Source organism: Peromyscus eremicus, chromosome 1 (genome assembly GCF_949786415.1).
Source record: "Peromyscus eremicus chromosome 1, PerEre_H2_v1, whole genome shotgun sequence".
Lineage (NCBI taxonomy): Eukaryota > Metazoa > Chordata > Mammalia > Rodentia > Cricetidae > Peromyscus > Peromyscus eremicus.
Window position 1 is genome coordinate 50,974,123 of NC_081416.1, and position 14,247 is coordinate 50,988,369.

The following is a 14,247-nucleotide window of genomic DNA, read 5'->3' on the forward strand; positions in this document are numbered from 1 at the left end:
GAGGCTTGGGACGCTGTTGCTAGGTGCTGGTTGCTAAGCAACACTCTGTTTCTTCTAGCTTGGCCATCTCCACCTCAGGAGGGCCGGCTTCTCAGCAGCTCCTGCCTCCTGTGGCCTCTGCCGACCTCAGAGACAGCTGCAGAGGGCAGGTGAGGGTGGGGCCTACTGTCTAAGGCCCCAGGAGAGCACAGTGAGCTTCCAGAGGGAGGGGGGTGGGGAAGGAACTGAGTAAAAGATGGAGGTGAGGGGTATGTCTCACAGGAGAGAAATCCCAGGTAGGCAGTCATCTGGTCATGTACGCCATAAGACACACATGTGTCGGGGGGCGGGGGGGGGGGTGTCAGACCAGAGGACTAGGATTCAGATACCCCAGGTCTGAATCCCAGCTCTTGGCTCTTGTCAAGAACTTCAATTTATTCCTCGGCACTGAAGCCTCTTGGCTTTAAAATGGGGGCATTTGAAAGCTGGTATGAGATAGGCCAGTGTGAGAGTGTGAGAATTAAAGATGGGTCCTTCCTTTGGCTTGAGATGCAGTGTCCAGACACGGGAACAGGGGCCTTACGAGAAGGACTCGAGTCTATGGGGGTGATTGCCACTGCTGGGGTTGGAGCCTGGGACCAGGACTCCTGAGGGCCTCCTGGGTTTCTTCTCAGGCCTGCGGGGCCCTGCCCCACAGCATCATGATGGGAAAACTCCCCCTCGGGGTTGTCTCTCCTTATGTGAAGATGAGTTCGGGGGGATGCTCTGACCCTCTGAAGTTTTATGCTACCAGCTACTGCACAGCCTATGGTGAGGACCCCCGATGTGGGACCCTGGGTGGGAAGGGGGCCAGGAGAGGCACAGTCTCTAGGTCAATCCTACTACAGTGACCTGCCGCACAGAGCTGTTTTTTATTTTTTATTTTTATTTATTTTTATTTTATTTTTTATTTTTTATTTTTTATTCCCGGAACCCAAGGGCTCACACTATCGAGCTGGCCTTGTCCAGCCACCCCCTTGTCTTGTCACAGCAGTGAGTCTGCCACATGGTTCTTGTGTCCCCACGCCATTGGCTCTGTTTCCTGCCATCATAGTCCCCTGAAGGGCCAGGCCTCCCCAGCTCCCATCACCTAGGATGTTGGGTATTCCCCTGGCTTAGTGGCTCCTGGGCCCTGGGGGATGCTGACCCTGGAAGCCACTCCTCCCTTTCTGATGACCTTTGACCCTGTCTTGCTCTTGCTCCCTGGCAGGTCGGGAGGAGTTCAAGCCCCGAATGGGGAGCCACGTAGGCACAGGCTACAAATCCAACTATCGGCCGCTGGTCTCCTATCAACCCCACCTGGACACCCTGGAGAATCCAGCCATGGGGTACAGTTTCCGTGGCCCTTTTCCTCCCACCTCTGCTCTGCTGGATTTCAGCTACCAGAGATGTCATTGCCCCGTGCTCCAAGGCAAAGCCTGGCAGCCCTCAGCCCGAGAACAGAGGCAGATGGCCCCGGAGGTCACAACTCTTACTTCCTCCTACCCCTTAGGGAACAAATCCGGGACACTTCCAAGTCTGTGACCAGTCAGAGCTACTCTCCCCTAGAAGTGCCCGATGGCAAGCACTCCCTGCCCTGGAACCTGTACCAGACCACCTCTGGCTATGGGCGAGAGAAGCTCAATTCGGGGCCACTCTCCAAGGAGGTCAGTGCTGGGCCCATGCTGGGAAGGAGTGAACCCAGGATGTGTGCAGGAAGGCAGGGAGGGTGGGTTCCTTCGAGCAAGCAGGAACAGTGCTTCCAACCAATGTGACCTCATCTTCATCCACGCTGTCCCCACCGCCACTCTCCTCTCCATTGCTCCCCACAGCCCTGTCACCACCCTCCCCTCTACTCCATCCTCCCAGATGCCAGGGTCCTACTCCTGTTCAGAGCCTTTGCACTCACTCTCCCCACCTCCCACCCGTGCATAATCACTCCCATCTTCTCTGCTTCTGTCATCTATCGCCACCATTCAAGTCGCCACCGTGGTCCTGAGGACGGCTGTTCCTTCATCCAGCCAATCTGTTCTGAACACATTTTGACTTTGGAGGGAGTGTGCTTAGGCTGTAGCTCAGTGGGTAGGATGCTTGCCTAACATCCATGAGACTCTGGGTTCCATCCCCAGCACTTCATAAACCACACATAGTGGTATTTACCTGTAATCCCAGCACTGGGGGAATGGAGGAAGCAGGATAAGGAGTTCAAAGTTATCCTTAGCTACATATCAAGTTTGAGGCCAGCCTGAGCCACATGAGACCGTATCTCAACTTTGGTGATGATGGCAGGAGATATGGCTCAGAGATTAAGGGTGTTTGCTGCTCTTCCAGAGGATGTGAGTACAGTTCCCAGCACCCACATCAGGAGACTCATAACTGCCTGCAACTCCAGCTTTAGGATATCTGATGCCCTTATCTGGCCTCTGTGGACACCTGTCTACATGTCACATATATAAGCACAGACACATAAAATACTAATAAATCTGTTTTTTAAAAAGATTTAATTACTACTATATAGGCATGTGTGCCTGCCCACCAGAAGAGGGCACCAGATCCCATTACAGATGGTTATGAGACACCATGTGGTTGCTGGGAATTGAACTCAGGTCCTCTGGAAGAGCAGCCAGTGCTCTTAACCGCTGAGCCGTCTCTCTAGCCCCACTAATAAATCTTTTTATTTTAAAAAATTGGAAAGAGGGACTGGAGAGATGCCTCAGAGGTTAAGAGCACAGACTGATCTTCCAGAGGTCCTGAGTTCAATTCCCAGCAACCACATGGTGGTTCACAACCATCTGTAATGAGATCTGGCTCCCTCTTCTGGCCTGCAGGCATACATACTGTATACATAATAAATAAATAAATCTTTTTAAAAAAATCGGAAGGAGTAAGAGCAGAGGAAAATACATGAAGAAGGAGAGATGAAATACAAGCCCAAGGGCTGGGAAAGAGGTTACTATGGAGACACTGGGCAAGGTTCAAAAGAGGCTGCATCATCCCTCTAGTCACAACTATCAAAGGGATGTGTGTGCCCTGCAGTACATCTGTGCAAAGGCCCTGAGGCAGGAGTCTCTGGTTGTGAGGCTCAACAAGAAGTTGAGTGCCAGCAGCAGCCTGAGGACACGACATCCCTATGGACTGCTGTCAGGGTGTGAGAGTCACTATGAGCAAGACATTGCAAGCTCTGATACAGGAGGGACCCCACTGGCTTCACTGTAACAGAGCCACATAGACTGCCGTGAAGGTGGTCTGTAGAATGGAGGGGAGAAAGTGATTGGCATCCCCTCACCTGCCAGGTTAATCACTTGTATTCCCTCCTCCAGGTGAGGAAGGTCCACTTCGACACCCAGGATCACGGGCCTCAGACCATCACAGGGCTGGAGCCCAAGGAGGTTCCCCTGCTCCACCAGCAGCAGGGCAAGGGCTCTATGGAGTGGGAGAACTCGCACTATGTGAGTGGATGTCTGCTCCAGCTGGAAAGGGAAGGGCTGTGGGACCACACCAGCCTCCTCCCCCTGCAAAGCTTGGACCTGTGATTCCTCTCTCAGGGAGCTACTGCATGTGGGCTCGGGCCCCGTGAAACATTGTAGAGAGCATTTTCAATTTGATAGTTATCAAACTGCATCAAAGTGGCCACCATACCCTGCCTTGTCCCGTGTGTCCCAGGACCAAGCTTATGTGTATTTTCTTCCATCAGCTTTTTCCCCTTCATCACGACCCCCTTTCTTCTGTGTGAGTTCCTCAGGGTCATTTCCAGGAAGTCAGCGTGGTGCGTGACTTGGAATTATCATGGAGGCATGTGGCATGCCTCCTCAGGCGTATTAGATGTCTTTTGGGGTGTTGAGCTAGTCTCCTCCTCTAAGGCTCACTGGGAGTTCATATATCCAAAGAGCTACCACCACCATCATGGAATGCTCACCTTCCACCCTGGCCCACTGTGTCCCTATTGTCCTGGCTTGTGTGTTCCAGGGCCCACGCTTCATGACTTCTGAGTACAATTCCAAGTATATCAAGGAGACTCCAAACCACCCAGGTAGATCCCCCCCCCCCCCAGCTCGGCCTTCCTTCTCCAATCCCTTGGGGAGACTCCAGGGGGATTGGAGCTAGTAGAGTTCTCAGAAGCCACCAGGGGAGAAATGACGACAGACATCCAGGTGGCTTGAGGGAGCTGTGTCCCGGGGCTGATCTCAGTGCCCTGGCCTGCTGTAGCAGGGTCACTAGGGCCTGACCACGGCTACTCCTGGCCTGTTAGTTCCTGTTCTTCCTTCTGCTTTGCTGGCCTCGACCCTGGAGTCTGTCCCTCTCCTGCTGGGACACAGAGAACTGTGGCTTTTGCAGATCTCTTGCTCAAGAAGACAATCGGTTCCAAAGAAGAAACTGGCTTCACTGAAGAGTCTACCAAGAATCCCATCGTCTTCCAGCCACCCTCACAGGCCTTTCCCGGGGACCCTGTGAGTGTTGTTTCAGGAGCATCGAAATTCTCGAGACTAGGGGTCTGCAGTCACTTTTTAAACTACTGACACAAAGCCCTCCAGTCAAGTATGGAGTGAAAGAGCGTTAAAGAACACCACTACCGTGGTTCAGGGCATCCCCTTATAGATGAGAATACTGAGGTCCAAGTAAGTGAAGGGGCAGGGCCAGGTCACTCGATGCTCAGGTGGCAACTTTCCCTGCTGCCTCCCATTCAGGACCATGGGGTTGGTCATTCCACCCAAACGCCACCTATTCCTCAGGTGCACTGGTCACACCTGTCCGTACAGAACCCTTCTGCATGCCTGGCACAGTGGGGGCTAGAATCAGAGGGTGTGGGAGCCACTGAGGGCAAGGGAGGCTAGGCTGATTTCCCACTGTGCACCCCTCTCCAGATCCTCCAGCCGGGACGGAGTGTCACCAAGTCAGACTTCCTCCCTATAAGTCACCCTCAGGTAAGTGCTGTGCTCCTAGGGGGCCAGGGCCACCTGTGGGGACAATTGCACCTGGCTTGGAATTGTGAAGGGGTGGTACCCATGGCTGCTTTGCTCCTTCAGGGAAGTGAGTTTCTGCCTGTGCTGGCCAGAGGCTCGGATCGGGACACAGGATACAGCCGAGTGAATGAAAGGACCTTGAACCCCAGAGTGAGTGACAGGGGCCCAGCAGGGAAGAATGGGAGCAGGCAGACTGTCTGGAGAGGCAGATGAAGGGTGTCTCAGGTGGAGCGTAAAGCTGGGGACTAGGGCAGAGAGGTGTGTTTTGAAACTCGGAATGATTTGTCAGAGTGTGGAAGCACCCTGCCCATCCTTCCTCAGTTATACAACCTCAGCTAGCCACCCAGCCTCCCATCTTGTGGCTCTGCTCCCTACAGATGCCTACTCCAAGCCCACAGCCTGCCAGCATGAGCCACAGGTCCTACCAGCCACCCCAGCGGATGCAACAGACAAATGTTGCCCTGCTTGGCAGGGAGTCTGTGGGGAACAAGGTAACAGTGCCACACCCACCCCTACCCCTAAAAACGCGCCTGAGTCCTGAACATCCTGTCTTCATCTTGTGCAGGAGCCCACAGGGTTCACGATTAACAACCCTAGCTATGTTCGGGGCTCCTATGAATCTGACAGAGATCAGCGGTACCTGACTACCTACAACCAAGGGTAAGGCTCCCCTCCTGGCTGAAGGCTGAGACCCATTTGACAGACTGCAAATGAGGCAGAGCAAGTAATGAGGCCATAACCTCTGGAAGGAGAACCAAGACCCACACTGAACTCTCCCAGAAACAGACCGTCAACTGAGCATCCCATGCCAGCCCCTCACGGGGAGAGTGGTCTTTGGGGGGCTTATGGAAGTTGAATGCAAAGGAAAGCCAACAGTGATGGGCTGTTATGAGGCCAGCTGTCCTGTGGCAGAAACTCTAGACAAAAGTGTAAGGCACACAGCTCTGAGCTGTCCCCACCTGAGGGTGAGAGCCAGGACAATCACATCCCAGACCCATTAGTCACTAGCTGAAAAGCTGTCCCCAAGGTGACATTACGTTTCCTGGGGGCTCCTTGCTCAGGAGAAGCAGGTTTGGCAGCTCCAAGGGAGGGCGCTCTCACAGACAGGCAGATAAGATACAGGGCCAGGCTGGTGGGCTCAGGAATGGTAAACAAATGCAGGGGTCTACAGCAGCAGCAGCAGCAGCAAAAAACATCAGTTGCTAAGTTACTGCATCCACCACATGCCAGGTAGGCTCAGTGCTCGCTCAGCAGGTAAGCTCTGAGCCATGACTCAGGCCTGGAGGAGGGCTTCCAGGGGAGGCAGCCAAAGAGATGGGGGCGGGGGGAGCAGCTTCTGATACCAGGGCCAGAGGGGGAACGCATCTAGGAGCAGCAGAAAAAGGACAGTCTTGCTATGTGGCCCTGAATTGCCTGGAACTTTCTCTGTAGACCAGACTGGCCTAGAGCTTGTGGCAATAGCTCCTTCTGTCTTGGCCTCCTGAGTGCTGGAATCACACGTTTATTAGCCCATTCCAACAGGAAGTGGTTTTTTGGGGGGCGGGGGGGAGAAGCAGAATCCTAGAGCTGGGAAAGCCAGGGTTCCTCCCAGCACACCTCTCATCAACACACACACACACACACACACACACACACACACGCACACACGCACACACACACACGCACACACACACACACACACGCACTGTCCCCCAATACCTGAGTCTTCCAAGTTCCTCTGGCTTGTCAGGCTCCCCTTCTCCTGCTCCTGTTCTAGGGTTCTTCCTGTTTTCAGAGTCTTGACAGAGGGCAGATATTGGCCTAGGTCCGGTGGGCAAACCCTGTGATCACATGGGCGGAGAGGAGGAACAGGAAGCTGGGATGGGGGTGCTGTAAGAAGGTAGCATTGGAGTCTAGACTGCAGAGTGCCCTGACTGAGGACCAGCCAGCAATAGAGGTCTGAGCTGGAAGAGCCTTTGGTGGCTTCTGGGCTAAACCCTTGGGCCTCAGCTTGGGAGCACAGTAACTTCTCTCCTTCCCATAAAGGTGATGGGGAGAAGGGGAGCATTTTGGGTGTTGGGGGACAAAGATCTGTCCCACTTTAGGTGACGGCTCCCCTTTTGAGGCCCCCATAGGCCCCCCTCAGGCAATAGTCTTTACTGCAAGTCCCTACCCTGCCCACACACCCGCCCTCATTACCTATCAGGAATTCCTGCCAGGTATCAAGCACCCTGTTTCTTGCTGGAGATCCTCAAACCCCCAGGGGTTGAAATCACTGATTTCCAAATGGACCTATGGGCATCCTGGCACTCTGTCTTCATGAGCCAAGGGTGGGGTCCAAGTCTTAGTCACTTTGTGTCTCAAAACTTGGCCTAAGTCTCAGCTCTTTGGGTGGATGGAAGGAAAGCAGAGGCTTAGGGGAGCCTGGCGGAGCAGGGCTCCTCCCTGGGTTCTGGCAGGGTCACAGGTGGGTCTACCACAGATCCTCTTCATTGCTCTTCACATCTGTCTCGGCTTTGGAGCGAGGGAGAGGCACTCAGCTCCAGGAACGAGAACAGGCTTCCTGAGTGAGAATGTCCTTGGTGGACAAGGGCTCAGGTGTATGGGCAGAGGCAAGGGGACTGAAGAGCTCCGAGGCCCAAGATCGGTTGGTAGTGAAGGGTGGGGCAGGCCTCAGGAAGAGGTGAGTGGTGGCCAACGACCCCTGCACTATATTAGGTACTTTGAGAACATCCCCAAGGGGCTGGACCGAGAAGGCTGGACTCGAGGCGGCATCCAGCCCCAGAAAGCAGGAGGCTACGCCCTCAACGAGCCGGTTACCCGCATGGATGCCACCCCCAACCCCACGGAGACCCTGCGGCACCTGCACCCCCATGTTGCAAGGTAGCATGCCCCCTCAGCTCTGCCGCTGTCCCGTTTCCTCGCTTGGCGGCCTCTTCCAGGCTGTGGTATCTGTGAGGCCGTTTCCTCTGGCCTCCTACCTGCCCAGATTCATTCCCTCGGCTCTGTCTAGTGAATGAACTGTGGGCCTGCCCCTCCTGTGACTCCTGCTCAGTTCTTCCAAACCTCCACTTGGACAGTAAAGGCTCCAGTTGGCAGGCGGAGAATGTCTGTGGTTTGGCTGTCCTTGTCTGGGCCTTGCAGGCTCTTGGGATCTCAGGGAGGGAGGCAGAGGAGAGAGGCGCAAGCCTGGTCCCCCACCCACTATCAGCTTCCTTTCTTCCTGCAGAACCTTGACTTCAGTTGACCCCTACTACCGAGACATACCTCATAGCAACCGCTACACGGCTTCCAGTTGAATCTGGAGGGGTAAGGGAACAGGATGCCCTCCTGCACCCCCTCCCCAGGGGAAGACATCATTGGCCAGCTCCCTTCCCAAGCCCTGGGTTAAGCTAGGCTTTGAGGGGTGGGAGTCAGGATGCCCTTTGTTTCTGCTGAAGAGTGTTCACCCTGGGGCCTTCCCTCAGACCTTGTCTTTGTTCCTTCTACCCAGGTCATGATGGGGCAAGCTGCTTTCCCCGTGGTCCCCAAGATCCCCCCAGTTACTTTCCTAAGGAAATAAAGAACACTGAATCAGCACAGCATTGCAGTCTTTGTGCGGCAGGGTGGTGCTCGGCAAAGGGATCGAGCTAGGGTGTGTCTGGGTAGAGGGTTCAAGGCCAGATTTGGAGTCGGGGGACTCGTTGAGCATCTGAGGCTCAGCAGACAAGATGCACCGTTGGTTCCTGCCCTGTTGAGATAAGCTGCTCAGTTTGTGCTGTCTAGGATAGTGATCAGTCTGGCCAGGGTGGAGCTGGGATGCAGGGGAGGGGAGGGAGGGCCAGAGGGTAGGCGTGGTGAGAGGCCAGTTACTGAGTTTCCTGGGTGTGGTTACCTCTCTAAAATGGGAACACAGATTAAAGCAGGACTTCTGGGTCCCACTTTTGGCCTCAGAAGAGAGAGGTCTATAGGAATAGGCCAGAAAAATGCCAGAGAGGTGGAGAGGACTCTGATAGATGGGCAGCTAGACAGGAGCACAGGGTCGAGGGCTGACGACAAAGGTCTCCCTCCCGCCAAGCAACCAGAGGAAGACAACATCTTCTGTGAGAATGAGAACAAGTTGTCTGTTAGAGGGATGCCCCACTGAGCACAGTTCCCAGTGAGCAAATGTGTGGGAAGACAGGGCAGCTGGACACCGGAGCTCCTCACCGGACACCGGAGCTCGTCGCCGGACAGACACCGGAGCGCCTCGCCGGACAGACACCGGAGCGCCTCGTCTGCAAGGCAGAATCTATCCTGTCTCTCAGCACCTGTTGTCACTCAGCCAGGTACTTGTTCAGTACACAACTGCGCAACTACATGCCGTGGTTCTATTAGTGACAACCCCTTATCCCCCAGGAGCCTAGCTCCTAAAGAGGTATGTGAGTTACTCGGGGTCCTGGAGGGCAGCCAAGTGGCAGCAGTCCTGAACTTGGGGGTGTCCTCTCAAAGCCCAAGCTGGCATGAGGAGGGATGGCCACTCAGGGCCCAGCAGCCATTCACTACCCCTGCGTCCTTTTGTGTTTCTCAGTGGGTATCCATGTTGCAGTTTTGCTGGCCCTGGAGCCCAGCTGTACCCAGTGCAGTCCTATGTAGCAGGCCTGGGGGCTGTCCACAGCCTGGCAGGGGCTCCATGTGGGCTGTGGGAGGCTCCAGCTGGTTCCAGGGTTGGAAGAGGGGAGTCAGGGACACATAGTCTCTGGGCTCCAAACCCAACCATACTCAGGGCCCAGCAACAGGCTCACAGGCTGTGCGTGGGGACTTGCTGGTCCATGGCCTACAACATTAGGGGTGAGTCACCAACCCAAGACAGGCCTGGGTCCCAACAATGTCCTATCATAACTTCATAGTGGGGTGAGGGCACCCTTCTTTACCTAGCCCCTCCCTGCCCAAACACACACACACACACACACACACATACACACACACACACACACACACACACACGCACACGCACAGGCACACGCATGCACGGACAACACAAAAGCACACACAAGCAGTTAAAAAGGACACAGAGCCCTGAAGATGCCTATATACAAACACACAAGCATATCTACGCCAACAAAATATAACAGTTGCACACTTGGTCGTGGTGTCACATATCTGAGGAGCACTGGTGAGGTGGAAACAGGAGGGTCAGGAATTTAAGACCATCCTCAGCTACACGAGCCAGCCTGGACTACACGAGACCTTGTTTCAGGAAAACTTAAAAAAAAAACAAAAAACAAATGACGTGAGCACATCTGGAAACACAAGAAGAACATGTACACTATACATGGGTGTTTACATGAGCACCTAAGATGCTTACACATGCACATCTAGACACAGTGATGACCAGGGACACGGGAATGCAGACACATGAAAACAGACATAGAAGGGGTCAGGGAGACGGCTCAGTCAGAAAATCGTTCATTGCACAGCATGAAGAGGAGTTTGGATCCCCAACACCCATGGACGAAAGCTGGGCACAGGGGCATGTGTCTTCGGTCTCAGTGCTGGGCAGGCAGAAACAGGAGATCCCTGGAGCTTCTGGAGACAGTCTGGCTGAATCCATGAGCTTTGGGTTTGGTGATAGACTATCTTAAAAAATAAGCTGGAAAGCAATTGAGAAAGACATTCAAGGTAAAACTCCACCCCTCTCCTAAGTATGAACGCACATGCGTGCGTGCACACATGCACACACATACATACGCCACACACACACAAATGGATATGCATATAGCAACTTACAAAGCAAACACACACACACACACACACACACACACACACTGACACACATGCACATCCACACACATTCACACACCCACATACATTCACCACCCCCAACCCCACTTCACTTTTCGAATCTGTTTCCCCAGGAGAGTCACTTTACAGCTCATGTTTCCTGCTTGTTCTATTTCTCTACCTGGCTCAGCAGGGGACATGGTGTCTGTGTCGGGGACACTAGAGTCTGATAACATCCTTTCTCCATTGCTTCTGCTTATTCTGTGCCCTGCATGCCCAGTTTCCAGGACATGTGAGATGATGCGCCCAATAATGATTCTTGAGCAGGGGCTGTGGACTCGGCCTCCAAGCAGGGGTGAAGATATACTGTGTGTTCCCTGAATTTCTGTTTCTGTCTACAGCAGGGGCTACAGCCTGCTTCCCGGTAGACAACTCAGGGGTCCTTGTTTGGGTCCTCTGCCCCAGTCCAAGAAACTCTGTGAGGACAAGGTAGCATAAGGTCCTGGGGGCAGGAAGGATGTCTAGAAAAGGTCAAGGTTGAGCCATGGTGGTAGCTGTAGGGTCCCTGCCTGGTAGGCCTGAGTTGTCTCAGGCCACATAGCCATAAGGGATGTGAATAAGGCCTGCTGGTAAGGGGTGGACTTGGAACCCTTCAGTGGCAGCTATAGCCTGGTAGGGTGACTCAGCCCCAAGTCAAGTTTGCTTCCTTAGAGACCTTCGCAATAGGCCTAAAGGGAGCTGAGGTGCAGGAGGACAGTGACAGATGGGCTGAGCCCTGGGCATGGCTAGGGCCTTAGAAATGGGTACCCTGAAGAAGGCAGGCTGTTCAGATCTGAAGACCTTGCTCGTGGCCCTCCATATTCACCTCCTGGCTGGTAAGACTCAGCAGGGGCACAAACAGCATTTGTCTAGTTCACAACTGACACACCAGAGCCCAGCACAGTGCTGTCTAGAATGTTTGGAAGAACATGGGGAATATAGGTGGGTGGATGGGTGGGTGGGTGGATTGATGGGTAGATAGATGGATGGGTGGATGGATGGATGGATGGATGGATGGATAGATGGATGGAAGGATGGATAGATATATAGATGGATGGGTGGGTGAGTGGATGGAATTATACTGTGTGCCTTGGAAGTACCAGATGTGTGTTTCTGGGTGTCGCCTGCCCTGACTACGACGGGATGTTGGTCAGCAGGCTCCTTGCATCTGTGCGGCGGACAGCTGAGGCTCTTGTGTGCTCCCTGCCAGCCTCCTTGGCTGGGACCCTGAGGACGTCTTCTGTGCTCTTTTTGACTGCACTGCCCTTTTAGCCTCCCCTTCCCTGTCTGTCATGCAGCCTCTCTGACTGATCCTAGCAGCTTTCCTCTTGGGGTGAAGGGACCCTACATTTCAACCTGGTGGGTGAGTAATTAGTCTGTCTAACCTGGCAGGGAGGCTGCCCCTGTGCATGGCTGGGCCCCACCCGTTCCCAGGGTCACACTCTGCCAGACCTTTGCAGCAGCTGACTACCGTAGATCTTCCAGAATGCTTCCTTCCCCACGCTACAGATATCTTAGAAAAGGTTCTAGGGGGTGCCATGCTCATGATTAACCTTTATTAAGCTCCCACGGCTTGCCAGGTGCTGAGAATATTCCGTGGGCCTTCCCCTCTGCAGCTAGAGCACAGAGTGTCTCCCTGTGGGGGCATGTTGAGGACACATGTAGGCAGGGTGGTGACGGCATTAGGGTGGGGTGCAGAGTAGGGCAGAGAGGGAGCGAAGCTGGGCCAGGCCGTACCTCTTACGCACAGGGACATGTGTGAGGTTGCTGCCCGTCATAGCAGCATGGCAGCTGATGTTGACAGGTACCATCTGGCCTGGAGCACGTGATGACGCAGAACCAGCAGCTCATGGGCTTGACAGCTGGCCAGCTGGGAAAATGGGGCTCCCAGGAGAATGAAGAGGGGGGTTGTTCAAAGGCATCTGTCTGTGGGAACTGGAGGCTCTGGGCGGGCTGGGGGCTGGGGATGGTGGGCATGATACACACAGGCAGATGGAGTACATGAAACTTCTCTGATTTCCTCTCTGACCATCTGGAGAGCCACCCATTCCCCAGGAACTGTTCCCCAAACAACCACACATGCAGAAGGGAGGGATGGGACCAGGGGCCGCCTACCCAGGGTTTCTCTTGAAGAGTCAGGGCCCCTGAGTACTTCTGGCTTCCTCCAGGTGCCGCTCCAAACAGATCTGCCAAAAAAAAAAAAAAAAAAAAAAAGTCTTTGAGGAATACATGTCCTCCCCCAACTCCCAAAGACCTTTGGAATAACCAGGTCAACCTGAGTCAGAGAGAAGAAGCCACCTGCCCAAAGTCATGTGACTTAGTGAACACATACTGTCTCTGGACCTTCTTATCAGGTCACTTAATTGGGGGCCTGGGATGGGCAGGAGCCTAGAAGCTTCTCATTTGTGGCCAGTGACAATAAGGGCTTCATTTACTTTTGTGCTAAATGGAGAGGATATGAGTGTTAGAATGGGTAAGGCGTTTGTGTGTGTTTGTGTGAAGTCCTAGGTAAACAGCCAAGTCAGAGAGGAACTGCCCACCTGACCTAAGCTTGGATGATGCTAAGCTGTTTTCGGCAAAGATGTTATGAGCTCCAGTGTCCAGTGACAGGTATGGACCCTAGGCATCCAGTCTTACTACAGTCACCTTCTCCCACTGGGCCCTGGCACCATAGGCAGAAGGCTGACACTGACAACCCAGGACAGAGACAGCATCTGGTGGCACAGAGGCTCCTTGGTTCACAGCGGAAGGTAGGTGTAGGGAGAGAGATGGGTGGGGGTGGCTCATGTGACTCCCAGAGTGAGAGCAACCTGGGTCTCCAAGTTTCTTGAAAGATACAGAAACCAATTTGATGGCCTTATTTTATATTTTAAAATGATACTTGATTCATTTATTTTGTGTGGGTGGGGGAGGCGAGCACAAACGTGCCCCAGCTTAGGTCAGAGGACAACTTGAAGGAGCTGATTCTCTCTTTCATCATTTGAATCTAACTCAGGTCATCAGGCTTGGGGGCAGGTGAGTTTTCCCTCTGCACATCCTGCTGACTTGATGCCCTATTTTATTATTTTTGGAGGTCAGAGTCCCACTGCGTAGGCTAGGATGGTGTCAATCCTATAACAATCTTTTTAAATAATAATTTATTATTTTTTAAATTTTATGTGCATTGGTGTCTTTCCTGTATGTATGTCTGAGTAAGGCTGCTGGAGTCCCTGGAACTGGAGTTACGGATAGTTGTGAGCTGCCATGTGGGTGCTTGGAATTGAACCCAGGTCCTCTGGAAGAAGAGCCAGTAATCTTAACTGCTGAACCATCTCTCCAGCCCCTACGATATCCTTTGGCCTATGACATCCTACGATAATCTCTTGGCATCAATCTACCAAGTGCTGGGATTGCAGAAAGCCATGATACTCCAAATGCAGGACAATCTGAATGTACAAACCATCCCCTCCCCACCACACAACAAAGAAACATAATAAAAATATTTTAGAGGTCTCATATAATCCTCAAACAGACATGAGGACAAGGCTTA

At 53.4% G+C, this 14,247-nt stretch overlaps 1 protein-coding gene across 1 annotated transcript; it reads left to right on the top strand.

The window, feature by feature from the left end:
• The first annotated feature begins 19 nt into the window (after nt 1–19).
• On the top strand, nt 20–8,514 carry Saxo4 (stabilizer of axonemal microtubules 4). The gene is made up of 13 exons (XM_059260868.1): nt 20–149; nt 654–789; nt 1,229–1,346; nt 1,511–1,664; nt 3,318–3,446; nt 3,964–4,027; nt 4,333–4,445; nt 4,860–4,919; nt 5,022–5,108; nt 5,336–5,449; nt 5,524–5,618; nt 7,656–7,820; nt 8,167–8,514. Exons 2-13 carry the CDS (start codon nt 681–683, stop codon nt 8,234–8,236), a joined length of 1,278 nt encoding a protein of 425 aa, XP_059116851.1. The 5' UTR covers nt 20–149; nt 654–680; the 3' UTR covers nt 8,237–8,514.
• The last annotated feature ends 5,733 nt before the right edge of the window (nt 8,515–14,247 follow it).